The sequence below is a fragment of the Coturnix japonica genome, chromosome 28, assembly GCF_001577835.2.
Source record: "Coturnix japonica isolate 7356 chromosome 28, Coturnix japonica 2.1, whole genome shotgun sequence".
NCBI classification, from domain to species: domain Eukaryota; kingdom Metazoa; phylum Chordata; class Aves; order Galliformes; family Phasianidae; genus Coturnix; species Coturnix japonica.
Window position 1 is genome coordinate 2,796,666 of NC_029543.1, and position 18,734 is coordinate 2,815,399.

Genomic DNA, 18,734 nt, shown 5'->3' on the forward strand with positions numbered 1-18,734 from the left:
GAAAGGTTGGGGGGCGGCAGTGAATGCAAGAGCTGTTTATTAATATTTTATTGATGACAAACAGGTTTAAAACAAACTTTGAGACGAAATCAAAAGAGTTAACACCGTGCTAGCACTGATGTCTGGATTTGTAACTCAGAGTTTTAACTGCTACAAAGGGAAAAAAACCAGCACGAAGCAGAGGCAGGCATTCCCATCAGTGAAATAAAGGGGGGAAGGGGAGAGGAGGGGGGTTACGTTACTCAATGGATTGCGTTGCACAGAGGGTTACAGCTTAAACCTAGCGGAAAAGTCTACGCAGCCTACAGAAGGAAAACGAAATTAAAACAGCCCTTCGGCAATGTTAATAAATAAAACAGTCCATCCCATCAAGGAAGGAAGGCGGCCCGGGGCTCCAGTCGGTCACATTTTACAAGTCGAAATGCTGGAGGCTTTAATTTTTATGAGATAAAAGAATGGGTTTTTCGTTTCTGGAAAACAAATTGTTGAGTTTGATTTTGCAGTTTGTTCTTGAACCACGTTGACTTGCAGGACTGAACACAAAACAAACGCTGCACAACCTGCACACCTGTCCCATGGGGTGCACGACTCAGACCCACAGCCCTGTGCTGGGGGGAGACACTGCTGATAAACTACAGCGAATGCAGGTGATGAAAGCGGGTCAAACACTACAGGAAGGACAGTGATGAAAGGGCTTTTTTTTTCCCCCCCCAGATACAAAAAGTGGGTTTCACATCACTTGAGTACATTCATATGAGAGGTAATTCGAGTTCACCCCCCCTCAAAAAGAAAAAAGAAAAGACTTAGGAACACTTGGAGCCCTTGGATAGAACGCTGACTTCATTCAGACCTTACAAACACGAGGTTATGAATCGCCCTGCTGGTCTCTGCCTGGTGGGAGGCAGAGTTTCGCATCGTGGGATCCGATCAAAGCGGGGCTGGAGGAGTTGTGATTCTCTGCGCCGTTTCTAAGAAGGTTTAGGACACAAATGAAACGCTCCCAGTGCTCCCATAGGACTTATTTCAGATATGGGTACAACTCAGGAATTGGATGGCTTCTCTTATGTGCTTGTTCCAGCTATTTCTTCAGCCAGCACCGATGGCGCAGCTGGGTGCACGACCTGACAAAGCAGCTCCGGGTTTGTTCTGCAACACCCCGAACCTCTCGGCTGTCTGCGTTAATCGCCATATGAAGCCACACACAAAAGCCTACCCCGTTATCTCTAATTATACCCATCTATCAGAGGCCACCTTCCAACAACTGCCTGCTTCGTCCATTTCTCCAACCTGCTTCGGTATCATCGTAGTCTTTACTTCAAAACCAATATAATCCCCAGTTTCCACTACTTCTTCCCCCCAGCTGAGGGAGCAGTGAAGCAGGCCTGGTAGCATCCTTTCCTCCAGGGCCGAAGGGCACAGGAACCCATCCCCTTTCAAGCGCAAAGTTCATCTTACAGAAAGGCTTGTTTTTCACAGAGTAGAGTCCAGACAGTAGCCAATTAAAGCATACAGAAAACACTTTTGAAACCCTCCTCCTGCTCGAGCGCGCAGGCTCCTTCCACTCTAACTGCTATCCGATGTAGGAAGAAGAGGCTGATTGCTGCAACTTTAAATCACACTGAAAGTTCTCAAGGTTGGTGCTCTAATTTAGGTTTGTTTTACACTTTTTTTTTTTGTAAGCTTCTCAGAACAAGGATCTCCCAGGTCCACCACTAAGAATTCAGAGACAAACTTCTAAAAATTCAGTGCTCCTTTGAAAGAATCTCTTTAAAACCACCTTGTCACGAAAGACCCATTCAGAATGTGGGCGGCACGATGACACCAGGATTTCAGAGCCAGCGCTGGACAACAAAACCTCCATCTCAGAGTTGAGCATCAGCTACGTTCCATTGGATTTCTGCTCGGCCTGCTGTCAACTTAAGAACTCCCTTCTCAGATACTCTGCTTCTAAAATGTAAACAGTTACTGCTAAAATATAGTACCCCTTGAAAATGAGAACAACTCTGAGATGAGGGTTTTCCTCTCCCCATCTGCTCTGAAAAGTAATGCCCCGCTCGCAAAGAGAAGTATGGAATGAAGTGAAACCTGCTTAAGGCCCTTCTCTCGAGCTTCTTGGACTGGGGGAGCAGGGACTCGGCTGACCACTCATTGCAGGGTGAGTTGCCTTCCCCGTGAGGCGCCAGCCAGTCCGTCGTTGCTCTCTCTCCTCTCCGGTCGGTCTCCTTGTCTCAGTGAGCTAGCAGTGGGCTCTCTCGCGCGCGCTCCTTTCTCTCTTTCTCTCTCTCTTCTCTCCGTTGGTTGGTTTCTTTCTCCTGTTGCTCTCACACAGTGGTGCTTCAGTTTTAGCAGTGGAAAACAGGTATCCATTTTATTTTATTTTTTTTATTACCCAGAATAAAATGCTGATGAACTAAGCTCCACGCAAGCTTAGCTCTTCTTCCTCAACCTGAAAGCGAGAAAGCAAAAAAAACAAAACAAGAGCTGCATTAGGGCTGTCAGGAGAGAAACAGTTCTCTAGTGCTCACACTGGGGAGTAGCAGCAGAGGGGGGACCTCAGAGCCTTACACTCTAATACTGTGACAGTCCCGTCACTCCGCCATGTTGATACGCGCGTTCCCCCTGGTAGGTGGAGTCCTGTGACAGCGCCACGTCAATCTGAGACTTGAACTCATCACCAAGGTAACTGTCCTGGAAACGAGAGTGTGTGTTAAGCAGCATCGAGCTCCAGTGGTTCCTCACAGAGCAGCCACTGGTAAAGAAAAAGTGACTTTTTGTTTTGTTTTCGCTTTTAAAGTTCACCCCCGATGCCATACAGCTTTTAGCAGTACGTGGCAGCTGAAGGTTAAGGCTCAAAGTGAGGTTGGAACATGCAGCACTGAATTCTTTATACTTAATGAAGCCCACCAAGTAGAAGGTCAGAAATGCTGGGGCCAAATTAACTTAAGATGGTTTAGTTTCTACCGTCCTCAGTTCTAAGGAATGGAGATGTGCACACAAACAAAACACTAACATAAAACCCAGGAAAAAGGGCAGGACTGTACATCGCTCTCCTTACCTGTGATAATTCTGGTTGGGAGAGCCCAGGCTGACTCATCTGAGATGGCTGACTCATGGAGATATACCCCTGAGTCAGTGGACCCTGGGAGAAAGGCTGGGACACCACGTCTTGGCTCGCCTGGCTATTGGGAAGGTTTGACTGACTCGCTCCAGGAATCCCAAATCGATTTTTCTGGCGCCCACCACGTCCAGTCTTCCCTTTGGGTGCCCCACGTCCTGGAAAGGCATTTATCCAAACCAACAGTGAGAAGCTTTACAAGCGTGTGAAAATCAGATGCTTCTATAATGACTTGTTGACTCACTTAAAGCAACATTTCATGTTGTACTCAATGTAGAAGGTGCAAAGAAATACAACAGGCTTATTATCAAATCACATCTTACTCTCATCAGGACCAAAACCATTATCTCACATCAGACTCACACCATGGCTTTGGCACTGCCCTCCCCAGCCCCATACCTGCAGCCGGGCCGTTGGCCTGCCCAAAGTACCCCGGAGGTGGCATTGGGGGCATCACGAGGTTGAAGGGGATAGGAATGTTCATAGCAGTGACGTGGCTGGGGCCTGCGCTGATCATCCCGATCTGGTCGTGGGTTTGGAAGTACATGTTGGATGGGCGCCCTGGAGAGGGAGAAAGTCACAGTGATTTCAAGCATCCTGAATAATCTGAGATTCATATTCCTGCTTTTAATGGTAACGGAAGGACTTCAAGCAGGAAAAATAACATAATCAGAAACCAGAAACTGAAAGGACAAGCCTAACACTGCCAAGAACCTCTGGGATTTCTACTTCCCTATTTATTCCACACTTCCAAGGCTCAAAGAGACATAACGTGGTCACCCCATCCAATCACTCTTCTATAGCGCTGTTCATGATTCCCACAACACTGACACACACACCCCCTTCCTCTTCACCTGCTCTGCAGATATGCAGTTAAACCACACAGGTTACTGCAACGTTAAGGACAGCAAAATCCTCCTTAAGTATTCAGACATCAGAAGCATTTTCAGTTTTTAACACCCACATTTTTCTGTAGCATCTCCTCAAGCATTTAAACATTTGCAGTCTATGAGACACTGCAGAAGACTAGTGAATGGTGTTAATGCTGGAAGCTTCTTTACCTTGACTGCTCCGGTCATAGACAGATCCTGGAATAATAGCTTCACGTGCATCATACATGGCAGTGGTCATGAAACGGGCACCCTGAAAGAATTGAAGGAGTTGGACAAAGGTTTAGCACCGAGCTGTACACTGCAACCTGACTGTAAGGCAAGTAAAAACTCAGAGAAACCATCACAGATAATGTTTCTAATACATGAAAAACATCCAGCTGTCATCCCAACCACACGCTTACAATTCTCAACGTAAAAACCTTACAGAACAATTGTATAATGAGCTTGCTAAATCTACACAAAGTAATTATTACATGTTTCATGCATCTCAGAAGTTATCCCATTGTACAGTTTTACAGTGAATAAAGACAAGCTGCTCCACTTAGAAACCGCAGCTTACTTTGCCACTGCCCATTTACTAGGCAAGAAGTGGAAAGATACAGCTGTGAGGACACATGGGTGCCTGTTTATTCCATCAATTTATGATTATCAATGCCCAGTTACTTCACACCACAGGTATCTGAGGAACGGGAAAGGCCAACTTACTGGGTTGATAGTATTGACAAGTTTTCGGGGCTTGCTGAATTGCATGAGGCTCTCCCGGAGGTTATTCAGTGGTCCCTCCACCAGAACCTTCTGCTCCTTGTAGTAATTCAGCAGGTGATTCCAAAGCGGTTGTTTAGACAGAGCTTTTGGGTTCCCAACAATAATTACCCCATACCTATGGAAGAATTGACAATCAAACTCATTCTAAGGAAAGAAAAACTGTAACTATGGCTGCTAAGACAGAAAAGAGTGAGTGAAGGGAAGATGACTTCTGTCCTGAAGGCAAAGAGGAAGAGCATGCTGGATTCTGCACACTTCCAATACAAAACAGTAACGCTGACTGATTTAAGATTGAATGATTTCCATATTCCCTTCAAGGCTCACTCAAACCAGGCAGAGGAACGGGTTTACCACCCACAGAACACAGCCCTTAGTAGCTCGTTTCTAAAACGAAATCTGTTCAATTTCACCTTACCTTGCTCTTGTAAGAGCCACATTAAGACGCCTGGGGTCATTCAGAAATCCTATCCCTTGGTGTTCGTTGGCTCTCACACATGACAGGATAATAAAGTCCTTCTCTCGTCCTTGGAAGGCATCCACGCTTGCAATTTCTACTTCCTAACACAGAGGAAAACACGTAAATCATGGAAGCACAGTACATACCAGTTGTACTACCAACAGGTATTACAAAACATACTGGCTGCAATCTAACAGTTCTATCATTTGGGAAAAGTGTTATTTTTGTCATGTCAGATGATCTGATAATTCCACTGCCCACTAAAGAGCTTCCCTAAGGGAGAACAGAGAGTCTCAGTTCAAGACAAATAACTTTTATGTTCATGTGCTTTGTGGTTCTTACATTTCCCCCCTACAACTGGCACCTGCTACAGAAAGCAGCCCTTCTCCAGGTACCCTGCCAGAATGAATTTGGCTATCCAAAACCTCATAGCAATACAGCTGCAGATTAGCACTGCTGCTCCCAGCTCCTGAGAAGCCTGAATCAGAGGAACAGATCATTCCTGGCAGGGACAGAAGTATTTCCACCAAGTTTTCCTTCAGTGAAAACACTGCCCAAGCTTTCAATTATTGAAAAAGAGACTGTATTAAACATCTAACCAGCTTGCCTGCAGCAACATGGTTTACTGGTTGGTGGAGGAGGTCCATTCATCAGAGGACACAGTCCTAAGCAAACAAATACTTGAACATCAGGATTTATGGTGCTCAACTTCCTGCATGTCTCCGAGCTTGAGATGTTTTTCCACAGCTGAAGCACTGCTGACCTTTCTCTTTTGTGCCTCAATGAGCCCTCAGAGGACAGACTCATTGAAGCTCTCCTTCCAGCAGAACCTCACTGGGCTTTCTCTATTATTTGGCAAACTGCTCTCCTGAAACTTACTGGCATTTGCTAAGACCCTCCCTTCATCTATTTTACCTAAGGTCAACTAATCGTGCTCAGAAGTTACTAAAGAACAAACAGATTGGAGCCCGAGAAGCCAGACTGAAAATGAAAACATTTGAGTTTCACAGTGTCTGCCTTTTCTATCTTCTCAGCATCAAGAAGTTCTCTTGTTTGTGCAATGACTCCATACCTGGTAAAGTTTCGTATGCAAGGAACCACTGAACTGCATGTACTGCACCAGATAGGATCGCTGGCCTTCATAAGGAGTAATAATGCCAATCTGATCAGGTTTGGCACCAGCTTTCAATAGCTTTGTAGTTATCTTCTCCACATTGGCAGCTTCCGTTCTAGATAAAAAAAAGATTCATTTATTTAAGTAAATTACAGCATTAGGTCTAAACACCTGCAGTGAATGGGGCTAGAAAACCTGAACACGTGTGCTGTGCCTCCTTTCACAAAGGCTACTTCAGAAACAGATCATTTTTACACCACAACGCTCTGTCACTCAAACTAGTTCAGCTTAAGCTTTGCACGAACATTCACTGCTATCACCTCTTGGCTGAGGCTACAAACAGATGCTCTCATCCAAGGGAACAAGAGCAAAAGCTAACACCTCAAAACGAGGTCACAACACCACAAATTTATCCTGAAATCTACATCCACCTTTTTAGTACTGCACAACTAGGCTTCCTGGAATAGCAGAATTCAGAACAGCCATCACTCTTTTGAAATACACTTCACAGAGTTAAATGTATGTTTGTACTTCGAGTGAGACCATGAGAATTGTTCCAGCCTGCTGTACAAACAGATCCTTCTGTTGTTTTATCTTAAAGTTTTAAATAGAGAACTTATTTTTAATGCCAATCGCCCTGTCAGCCAACGATTGTGCTATTTGTTTGTGCACAGTCTGCCCTGTTGCATTCAGCACTCCTGCACACGCAGTTCAAGAGACAGACAGGTTAAAAATATCACAGCAGATATGTTTAGTAAGTTGGTCTGGTTCTTCCTTCCAGGCACACAAATAAATGCATGTAATGCAAAGGAGCAAAGTGTTAGAAGCTCGCTCTTTGGAAAACTTTGGATGTGCAGAAAAAACAGATAGGAAAAAACGAATGAAATTCCCACCCCTCCAAAGCTCTCTTGTGCTACCGTCTCCTCTTCTAACATCTTCCCTTTAGGACTTTGTTTCAGGAGCTACTGGAATTCAAGCTTTGAAATGGGACTCAACCAGCACTTCCTGGGTGCAAATGCAGTCATTTTACTTCTGTTTTAAATTCATCCCTCTCACATGGGGCACTTAATTGCTTGTACACTGATACTATCAGTATTCCTAAGTAAATTTATCTCAGTATCGATTTTTACCTGTTCAGGTAAGAGGTGCCTGAGCTGGCAATTTCTTCCTGTCCTTGTGTAACATAGAAAAACATTGGCTTATCTGGCTGCGGCCACTGGAAATCAAACCCTTTCTTCACACGGTCAGCTGAAGAACACAAAAGTGATCAAGTCAGTACTGCTTTACTAAAAATCCACTTTCACAGCAATACCTCAAAGACTCAAAACCATCAGTGTGGAAGCAGTTCCCTTCCTAATTGAATTTAAAAGAAACTAATCTAGATCAAAGAATTTCTCCTTCGATCCTTAATGAACTGTAGAGAAAGGAATTTGAAGGAAATGCCATTCTTACTCACCTGCAGTGACACCATTCTGGAGCGAGCCCTCATAGAAGATGTTGGATGGGAAAGCACTCAGGGCAGGGTGCATGCGGTACTGCACCTGCAGGCGGATGGGACGAATCCCCAGCACTACCAGCCTCTCAAACAGGGACTGAGACAGGCCTGCCTTTGCAGCTTTCTTACACATCACAACAGGACCAAGCTGGCAATGGTCACCTACGAGAATAAGCTGTGGAAAAGAAAAAATCACCACTGATGACAACGCAGATACCTAAGTCTGAATTTTCTGCCTAAATTACTACTTCACCTATTTATAAATCACACATTAAGGACATCTGATGGCTCATACCTGCTTTGCTCCCAGCACAACTGGCACCATGCACTCTGGCTCAGTGGCTTGGGTGCTCTCATCGATCAGAATGGAGCGAAACTGCATTTTTGCAAGTCTTGGATCACCAGCTCCCACACACGTGCAACAGATCACATCTGCATTCTGAGACAGAAACACAACCGAAATCAATCAAGCAGGACAGATAACACTTCCAAACAGAAGGTCACTGAATATCATTCCAGGGATCTCCCCAAAAATTAAACTGCACACTGATATCTGCCAACAAACTGCAACTAAGCTTCCAGTGGGAGAAGGCAGTAACAGGACTATTGTATCTAGTGGAACTTTACCATGAGCAATTCACGCTCTGCTGTTCGTTTCAGTGCACGGTAGCGTTTCTCATCAGCAGATGACAGTTCTCCAGTTTCATCTTTGAGTTGTTGCAGCTTCTGAAGCTCTGGCATGCTGCAAAAATGGAATTTTGCATTATAATCTAAGTAACAACTCCAGCTCACACTGAAGCTCTTTGCATATTACCACAGAAACAAGAAAATGTGTTTGCCAAACTAAAAATGACTTATGCACAGAGCAAAATATATACAGTCACTGTCAGAGAGCTGTTAAAACAACCTCATCCATCACTATACCTGAGGTTTGGGGGTTTTGGGGGTGTCTTCCCCTCTCCTCTCACCCATTTCTTACCTATCCATGTTTCTGATCTGGTTATGCAGTGCCAAGAAGGATACAGGTGAGTCAATTGCCTCACGGCTTTTAGCACACAGCCGAACCACTTTCAGACCAGTCTGATGGATCTTCTCTGTCAGCTGATCTACAGCTATGTTACTCGGAGCACACACTAACACAGGCCTTGGGGGAAAAAAAAGAAGGCAAAAAAGTAAGTGCCAATGAACTAAAAGCTTCTCCCTGCACAAAAGGACCCTAAAATTAAGCTACTGATGAACATCTTCTGATTTAAGCTCAGAACTTCACAGAATAATACGCTTCTAGAAAATCTTCCCAGTTCAAAGGATACAGACTGCTTAAGTGTTTAAATGTGAGCTGATTCTCTGGACCAATAATGAGGTAAGCTCAGGCATAAAGATTCAGAGAAGTTCTTACCCATTGCCCTGTCTAGCCAGATGATAGACAATGGTAGCTGATGTCACTGTTTTTCCAGTACCAGGGGGACCCTGGATAAGGCTCAGAGGACGCTGCAGGACAGTCTTCACAGCATAAACCTATGGAATTATTGTAATGCTATTCAGTATTCCATGCACTCAACATCAGTCATAAATCCTTTATCATATTCTTTGCATGTAGAAAAAAGGAAGATGAGGTTACCTGAGAATGGTTGAGATCAGGAAGTCCTTGTGCTGTAAAGCGCTTTGGCAACTGGCATTTAATAATTACATCTTCCACCTCATGGCCTAACAGTTTGTGATAGATGTATCCTGACACCGAAGTCTCATCCACAGCAAATGTTTTTAAAGCACTCTGCATTCTGAAATGAACAAAGGACAAAAAACATAACAATATCAGGATTACCTCAGATGAAATTATGCATAAACGTCTAACAGAAGTTAATCAGCCATCAGACATATTAAAACACAGCTTTGGGAAAAAAGACAGTGCAAAGCATCTAATAGCAGAATTATGAGCCCCAAAGTTATTAGACTTCCAGAACACAGATCTTTGTTTCTCCAGTGTGCATTCCACAAAGTATAACCACAAACCAGCCATGGAACTGGACTCTGACAGAGTTTGCAGTGGATGTTTTAGGTGCAAGATCTGAATAAAAGCTGTACTCAGTCCCTCTATTTCATGACAACAAACAAACTCCTATCTCACAACACGCAGTATGGACACATCTCAAGCCCACAGCCCCCACAGCTGATTCAGTTTCCTTGAGATTGTCAAAGTTATTCAAAGTTGAGGAGAGCAAATAAGAACAGAGATCCCTTCATGACTGCATTAACAAACAGAACCTCAAATCTTTTTCTTCTTAAATCCTAAATGCTACTAAGCTTGAGGCTAATTTTTCCCCTTGGATTTGCATGTTACATGAATGTATTTCCAAAATCCCTGAATGTGCTTTCGAAGTGAGAAACAGTGACAGCTTGGAATTCAGCTGAACATTACCACCTCTAACAACAATTAGAGCTGTTGCTCTGTGAAGCAGGTGTCACGTTCGTGAACTTGATGAACTCAATACACTCCCTCTGATTACGAGCATAATGAAACAATACATCATCTCGTGTTCAAAAATCCCACTGAAGTCAGAAGAAAAAATATACACCTACTGAACTCATTATGAACTCATCTGCTCAGTTTAAGTGCTTTCAATACCTGTCAAATGAAGTAGACTTCCACACAAAATCCACTTGGAAGTTATGAGTAACCTCCACAGGGGCTCCAACGCTGCTCCTCAGCTCAATGGCTATCTCATCACCATAATCTGTAGAACCTCGTTAAGTAGTAATCTATAGCAAAAATTTGAATTTTATTTTTCCCGATTTTGATTTATTAAAGTAGACACCCACTAATTACAATAGTTCCAAAATTACTTATGTACACAATTTAGGGGTTCCTCAGAGATAATTTAACATTTCATTTAGCCTCATCTGAAGGCTCACTAAGTAAAGGATACTATCAGGAACTTTGATAACATGGCCAATTCCTTTCCACAATGGGGCCAGGTCTCCTTTATACCTCAAGCAGATCTCATCTCCTTGCATAAGACGCATATCTACAAAGCAAAGAGAAAAAAGAACATTTACAACAACCAGCCCACAGTGCAGAAAACCTACAGGACTATCTTATATTCCAGGCCAGAGCATTACAGTTCTTTAAATAGTGATGTTATTCACCAGGTAAAAAAAACATGAAGTTGAGCTGTCATTACCTGAATCAGTCTTTGGCAAAGTGAAATAAGCAATTCTTTTCTTGTTCAAGCCCAGGTCCCATCTGACTGTGATGTTATCTTGGGTCTAACAATAAAGAAAGATCAAATATTATGTTCTTAAGGAGCTGTTCACCAACTACCACAATTCTCATGGCCCTAAACTTCAAAACAGTGGAGAAATACAAAACTTGCTCTTCCACTGCCGTCAAATGCCTGTATTTATTATTATGGACTGTATTAACACCACCTGTAGAAGTTAATTCTGTTTCAAAGACAACATGTTTAGTTAATGAGAAATATGTTGTAATCACCACCTGTGTTTGCTTTATAAAAAACCATTAAGTGTCCCCAACATATTACAAGCTTGACTGGAAAGTGACTGATAAAAGGTATCTACATGTTATGAGTAAAAGAACATAACAGAAGGTGGCCAAGAAGCAGCTCTGACAAAGAATATGATTCTAGGAAAGACAAACTTGGAATTCAGAACAGATGGAAGACCTTAAGTGTTGTCTCAAGTTTTTCCCTGTGATCACACATCATTACTACTGTTAATTACTGTCAGGTCTTTATTACAGTAATATTACATATACTTCATTTTAGTTTTTCCTTCTATTAAGTGAGAGAACTGGTCAGAAGTCCCCCCCACCCACTTTTCAAGCAGGTTACCTGAGACTCCTTAAGCTTCTTGTCATAGTCTGCCTCAAGCTTGACTAGAGGACCAAATATATTTTGGTACTGATAAGCATCTTCGTATCTAAGCAGGACATGCTGTGGCTCTTCATCAACACCAGGCTTTTCTAAGTCCTCAAGGGTTGCGGATGGATTTTCCTAGAATTTAACACACAAGTCTTGTTTGTGCTTAAAACTTTGAAACAAGTGACAATAAACCGCTAAAACTATACTGAGATATTATGTCATGCTCAACTACCTGCAGTCAAGTTTGTTCTGCATTAACAGATGTACAGAAAAAGCTCTCAAAAAGCAGAGACTGACTACAGACTGACTGACAGAACCCAAAGATGAAGCTTTCCTACTTTAACAGGTGATCTCCTGAATTCTCTAGTAAATTCCCAGTTGTATTGCTTCTCAAAAGGTTAAGGTTTGAACCTCATATATATTAGGTTACGTTTCCTGCTTTACACTGTTGCTAAAACAGCCTTGTCCCTCCTTTATAAGACACAAAACCAGCACTAAGTAAAACTTAAATGGTATCTGAAATGTGGGAAATACCTTCCAAAGTTCTTCCAGTTTGTTAATCTGCTGAGCTGTAATCTGACGTGCTCTCAGCTGTTCCTGCTCAGATGGAATCTTTACCAGCCACGAAAGGAAACAGCGATCTTGGATAAGAGGCTGCCACTGTGAACTGTCCCAATTAATATCCTTTAAACTGCTCTGACTTGCACATGGCTGCCTGCACAACCAAAATATTGGAAAAAGTTATTACTTTGAAACAGCTGTAAGGGAATCTACCAAAGTATAAGAACATGTTTAATGTATTCTTCAAACATATTAAGCATCTTGGTTAAAAGAAGAGAGCCAACACTAGTAGCCTGCTGAGCCAATTCATCAGTTCCTTCATTTGGTATTTCAACACTGCAGAGGCAAGGTATCCTGATCAGAATTTCTTCTGTATTATTAGGACTGAAAAAACTCAGCATCTAAGATACTAAACATGACGTAGGGATAAAAAGGAGAGTATAAAACACTGAGGTACAAAGTGAAAGCTGATGGCTGTCATGTAGAAATCCAGTTGTGCAATACTTAACACAAACACTGTAATAAAGGCATTCTCTCACCTGCACAGCAAAACAACCACAGAGTCTGCCTTAGCTGGAATAAAGCCAAGGAGAAACACATTACGACATCCGCAGTTGTAACATTCCAGGACAGTCTCTCCTAGAGGTCCATCTTTATGGAGAGTCACCTCTTTGCACTTTGCTCTCACAAGATGATTAACAATGTGGCTGAAACCAGAGAGGATGTGTATTTATAAGCAGTCAATATGAAAACCAGATTTAGTTCTAACTTTATGTAACATAGCAACTCAGTCATTATTAAGAGATAAACAAAAACCTATTCATACTTTGGCAGACGTTAGTAATTCCCTGCTCTTTTCATCCAGGCCAAGATGACTGCTGACAGTTTCAGTGTTTTTCCAGTGCATAAATACTTTGAAGTGAATGTGAAAGAAGGGGCAATGTGTAAGAAATTGTTATTTGGAAGCAGCTTCCTGACGCTCCAGAGATCACAGCATGAGTTACGCTGCTCTGCAAGAGCACAGGGGGAAGAAGCAGTGAGCTCACGTCACAAAAGTAATTCAGGTTCCACTGAGATGAAGCTGTAAGCTCATAACAGGAAAAGGTAGAGGTTGGAGGTTCACATTCAAGTCACGAGACTTCAATCATGGTGGAAAATATAAGTCACACCCATTATGCCATTTCAAAACAAACACTAAAGCAAGTTTGCCCATCTAATTTCCATCATTTAATCATTTACCTGCCAGATGTATTTCCACGCCCATTACAGAACCACTTTTTGCTGGTGTTGCAGTAAACCACACAGGCAGGGTCATGGATACCACAGTAACTGGAAATGAAACGAGATGAGGAAGTGGTTGGGAAATTGTTAATAGGAAAATGCAAATACAAGATTTAGAAGTGCACAAAATAAGGCGAAGTGAAAATTAGGAATCATGAGAGTTGTTGGAAGCACCTAACACATGAGTTAAACATCTGGTCTGAGGCAAGCTCTTTAACTATTTCTATCATTACCATTTCTAGGATGGCTCAACTTTGTAGTCCTTAGAAGAAAGGCCCAAGAGCTCAGCAATGCAGCACGGTCAGAGCACGCAGGAGCTCAGCAGGGGGCACTCCCAGCCTAGCAGCAGGCGGTTGCCAGCTCTTAATATTCCAGCCATGCACATTGCACTCAGTGCCCCCACCTTCAGGAAACGATCAGCTCTCACCTGCAAGCATGCACGGGAAGATCCTTTGTATAGTAAGTATCTTCTTCATCTTCTTCAAAATTCAGCTCTGCCAGAAGCTGGCTGGTTTTAGCTACATTATCATCCACTGCTCCATTCTGCAGAATGCCATCAGGTCCATTAACCTGCAGTACAAGGTCAGTGCTTAGGTTATACTATCAAAATATGTTCAGAACAAATGGTAATCCCTACTTTGTTATGTAAAAACTTATCTTTAACTCAGGAAAAAGCTCAGAAGAACATAAAACCGATAAGAGTTTGAAATACACACCACATATAACAAAAATAATCACTTATACATTGTATATATAATCAATGCTTGCTTCATTAGTTCCTATTTGACAGGAATCATGAAGCGTCAGTTCACAAATAGGAAAAATGAATGACAAAAGTCAATTTTTCTCTGAGGATTATCTTCTTCTCTATCCACCAAACCAATCCTCCTCCTCAGAGACTCCAGAAGCGAAGACAACAGGGAGCAGGGGACCAAGACCAGTTCCAATGCATATCTAACTAAAATAGAGCAAGAAAGAACAGAAGCTGGCTCTCAGCACACTGCCCAGCTCTCTAAGCAGCATCACTTGCTCTGTGTGTATCACCTGTATGACATGCAACCAAATAATCCAGGTGTGACAATCCCTACTGTGTTACTCAGAAATTGTTTTAGCCACCATAAAAAACAAAGACGTCTCATTAAGTTACCCAGGAAACACACAAACTCCATTCAAACTAACACAGCCCGAGTTCTCAGAGCAATGCCTTTCTACATGGCTAACACAGCACACAGAACAGGTGTTCCCTCTTTGCACTGAGGACACAACCTGCCAGCACCACAAAGCTCTGCGTCAGCACGTTTGACACATCAAGTCTTACTCACGTTAAAAATAACTCCATTTTGGCAATACTCAGCGCAGTGCTTTTACCAGCAGGAAGGAGCACCAACAGGTGTGAATGGCACAAAGCAGACTTTAGCTTGACTAAAGCAGCCATTGTCCCTTGGGACTCCTGAGCTTCCAGTTCCATTCTGCCATAGTAACCACATCTCTGCAGACTGACAGTCATTGGGGGTGGAAGGGAACTGCAGCAGCTCAACACTGAATAGCATCTTCTTGGCTGTTTCTGTGTGTGTTTCTTAGCACACACAAACCTCTCATCCTACAGCAGAGCATTCAGGCCTGCAGTGATGACAACACGATGGCACCCATCTGTCAGCAGCGGGACCCAGCAGCTGTGCTGCGCCTCAGCAGGCACACAGGAAGGAAGTGGCCCAACTATTGTTCTAAACTCGATGCCATGTTAGTTTGTGTGTGTGTTATTAAAATCAGGCAGCACCAGCTGTTGTGTAAGATTTGGGGGGGGGGGGGCTTCTCTATTTTAAATGTGTTGACTCAAACTTCTGGCACAGCAAGTTTAGCAGCCACACCAAACAACTTGCACGGCTCTGAGAGCTGCTGGTCCCTCCCTGGCTCCTCGTTGGCCTCCAAAGTCCTGCTCAGGAGACAGCAGCAGTGCTCAGGGGAACCGAGCTGCACTACAGCACAGCAGCTGACCCAATTAACACAGCAGCTTGCAGTGACCGCGCTGAGCCCCAGCCGGGTGACAGCAGCTTCCTTGCTGTGCTGCTGGCTGACGTACCCACCCACACACCAACCCATCAACAGGCAACACAGCCATCAGCACAGCTGTACTTTAAAGCTGTCAGGCTGCAGCAAAAGAAACGATGACAGCTAGGCAAGGATTCAGCCAGGATCTTGCTATACAACACAGCACTCAGTTGTGGCACTGCACCCCAGCACTGCTCAGCACACACAGGACACCCAGCTCAGGTAAGTTTTTCTCATGCTTTAGAAAAACAGGCACTTCTGGATTTGCATAGCTAACTATTTGTTGCTTGTAGAGACTCCTCTAAAGCTGTGTAACATTCGCAGCGCCTTATAATATGCTGTGCTTGTTTGATCTGCCTTTCAAAACAAGGGAAGGCGCGTTACTGAGAGCATCCAGCCTCACAGCAGCACAGACTGAGCTGTTTCACAACGGTTCCCCATGCTCAGGGCAGCCACCAAATGGACTCACAGCAAGAGCATGGGAGAATGTGCTTCCTCCTCCTTACCAGAGCTGAGTCCTGGCCTGAGGGAGCAGGGAAACGCCGTGGAAACGATCAGAATTTATCTTAATCCAAATCAAATATGCTAATTAGCTTGTCTTAATCATCAGAAAACTGTATTTCCATTGCTTATAGAAAACAGCAGGCGCTGCTCCTGCACTGCTTAACCTCTGCCTGCCTTTTGTCACTCAGGCACTAATCTGTGCTAACAGCATCCTCTTAAGCTATTAGTTAAGAATATGCTGAGGAACAAAGCTTTCAACGTTCAATGAACCCCATTTTCTGAAGAAATGAAGGGATCTGCACTGCTCAACTCATCTTATTTCAGTCCACAGGGTACAAAAAAGGCATCAGAAAATGGAACGGGAGTTAATATCCCTTCAATGTTTATCAGGATAAGATTTACTCACAATCACAGTAAAAACTTAAGCTAGGCAAAAACGTATGCAACCTGTGAGGCTTAAATTTAGCCGTGTTCCTTCCAAAAGGCATTAACGAGCTCACATCATCTATTCAAGGTAGTAAAACCTCCCTGAGAATCCTTCAAATGGTCTATTTCTGATCTCAGTGCTGATGAGAACATTGAAAAGCAAAGGTCCAAACAGAGCAGGGGCTGTTGGGTTACAATGAGCTCCAACATCACACTCACTGTGCTCCTGAGTCCTTGTTGGAACAGCTTCCCCCATCCCAAATTCAGAGAGTATGGGGATAACTGCAAAACTCTGCCCTGAACTAAAAGCACTCAGCCATTCCCAGCCATTACCAACATCCTCTGCTTCCTGCCTGCCAGGACGGATGCTTACAGACACGCTCATACCTGGATGTGCTCCCCACATCTTCCTTTTTCCCCTTCTTACTTCAAAGGCTTTTCAAACATGTTTAGACAAAAAGAGAAGCAATCCTCTGGCCTCATCTTTTACACTCATAGACTCATTTTGGGGTGGTTTTTCTTCCTCTTCTGTCTAGGCACCTCTATACTGAGAGTTCTGGAATGATCAGAGCTTTAAAAACTAGGATTTCAATCCTAATATCTTTTTAATCAATTAACACATAACACTGACTACAAACAAACCGCTTAACAACTGCAATTCAAACGGGAAAAAGGGCTGTTTTGCCCCAACAGAGCTACAAGTCAACACACAACAAAGCAAACAGCCCACGGGAGCTCAGCTCTAATTCCACACCATGAACACTGCCCTAAAGGGAGTTCCAACACAGCACCATATCTGGGCCCACCTGCACTGCACACCTGAAGGCTGCCAGCCATTCACTGCTCTAAGTTTGCTCATTTCTGTGTCATTTACAGATCAGCCTTGGAAAAATGAAGTTAAAGAACTGAATCCCCCCCCAAGTGTTTTTGAAGCAGGATGAAGAGCTTTGATCTACAGCACTTCAACTCCTCTAAAGGCACATCCTGGAACGCAATTTACAAACAATTGTTAACGCTGAGATCACTTAATATAACAATATATCCTAAGATATACAAAAGCAGTCCAGCTCTAAACAGAGCACAAAACAGCCTCTCAGGTGTTTTTGGGCTTCTTTTTTCTTGCTTTAGTCAATCAAGCAGCGTTTCCTTTTACAACACTTCTTGGTTTCTGGCTGCACGGCCCCAGTTCCCTCTTTCCTTCCGCATCTGGGAACTTTTTAAACCAGAAACGCGGCCCTCATCAGGCAGCGTTAAGAATACTCCTATTTCTCAGCCTCGACCAGCTCCGCACACCAACCAACACCAATGGGGCGCTATGGGCTGTCACTGCCCTACAACCCCAACAAACAAAGCCGCCTGGCAACCGGTGGCAAAAAGGCAAGAAGGATCTCTTGGGAAGGAACGCTCCGTTTTCACAACATTCAACACCTCGTAACTCAAACAAGAAAACAAACCCAAATCCTCCCTCCTGGGCAGCGCTCCTCGCTCCATATCGCGACTATCGGGATATGCACGGCGATATCGCGACTATCACGACACTATCACGACATTTAACCGTAGGCCCCGCCGCCTCCTTCCGCCTCCCGCCCAGTGTTTCCCCGCTCGGCCCCACACCCGCCCGCCCCTTCCGCGCTCCCCCCGGTGGCGGCACCGCCTCACCCCACCCCGCTCCCCCCCCTCACCCCGCGGCTCGGCCTCACCTGGGCCTCGATGGGGCCTGCAGGGCCCTGCCCCGCTCCCGGAGCTCCTTGGGCCTGGCCGGGCCCCGCCTGCCCGGCTCCGGGCGGGGTTTGAGTTTGGCTGGGGAGGGTGAAGTCGGTGAATTCGAACTCGGATCCTTGAGTGTCGGCACCGAGCAGCTCGGCCTCCTCCGTATCCAGGAAGGTGAGGGTCTGCGAGCTGGGGCCGTACGCTTCCACGCTCATGGCGGCGGTAGAGAAGAGAAGCGGCGCTTCGGGCCGGGCCGCGCCTCACGGAGCCCGGGCGCCGCGCTACGACAGCGGCGGGATCAGCCGCGAGCACTAGGCCGCACCCCGGAAAACCGGCCTTTAAAGAATCCCCCGACGCCCCGTTCGGGCGGCTCCGAGTCGACGGGAGGAAGGAGCCGAAGGAGGGAACCGAGAGTCCCCGGAGGAGCTGAGAGAGGAACCGTCCGGCCGCACCGCGCGCCAGGCCAGGCCAGGAGCGGTGACGCGG

General features: G+C 44.6%; 1 protein-coding gene and 1 long non-coding RNA gene across 3 annotated transcripts; one reads left to right on the forward strand and one right to left on the reverse strand.

The window, feature by feature from the left end:
- Positions 1–33: 33 nt before the first annotated feature.
- Positions 34–18,728, reverse strand: UPF1 (UPF1 RNA helicase and ATPase). 2 transcript variants are annotated; one of them, XM_015886091.2, is made up of 24 exons: positions 18,239–18,728; positions 13,987–14,129; positions 13,518–13,607; positions 12,818–12,985; positions 12,252–12,432; positions 11,688–11,849; positions 11,019–11,103; positions 10,764–10,862; positions 10,463–10,580; positions 9,458–9,617; positions 9,236–9,354; positions 8,819–8,983; positions 8,467–8,581; positions 8,135–8,278; positions 7,801–8,014; positions 7,475–7,592; positions 6,303–6,459; positions 5,189–5,331; positions 4,714–4,888; positions 4,177–4,258; positions 3,515–3,676; positions 3,056–3,273; positions 2,566–2,688; positions 34–2,446 (listed from the first exon to the last, which is right to left on the reverse strand). In XM_015886091.2, the coding sequence occupies exons 1-23, from the start codon at positions 18,461–18,463 to the stop codon at positions 2,569–2,571; spliced, it is 3,363 nt and encodes a 1,120-aa protein (XP_015741577.1). In that variant the 5' UTR covers positions 18,464–18,728; the 3' UTR covers positions 34–2,446; positions 2,566–2,568. The 2 variants fall into 2 exon arrangements, with proteins under 2 accessions (XP_015741577.1, XP_015741578.1); XM_015886092.2 differs by having other exon boundaries at positions 10,463–10,571; positions 18,239–18,726.
- Positions 15,355–17,624, forward strand: LOC107325363. Its single transcript, XR_001559667.2, has 2 exons — positions 15,355–15,830; positions 17,415–17,624. It is a non-coding gene; the product is annotated as an uncharacterized LOC107325363 (long non-coding RNA).
- Positions 18,729–18,734: the final 6 nt, after the last annotated feature.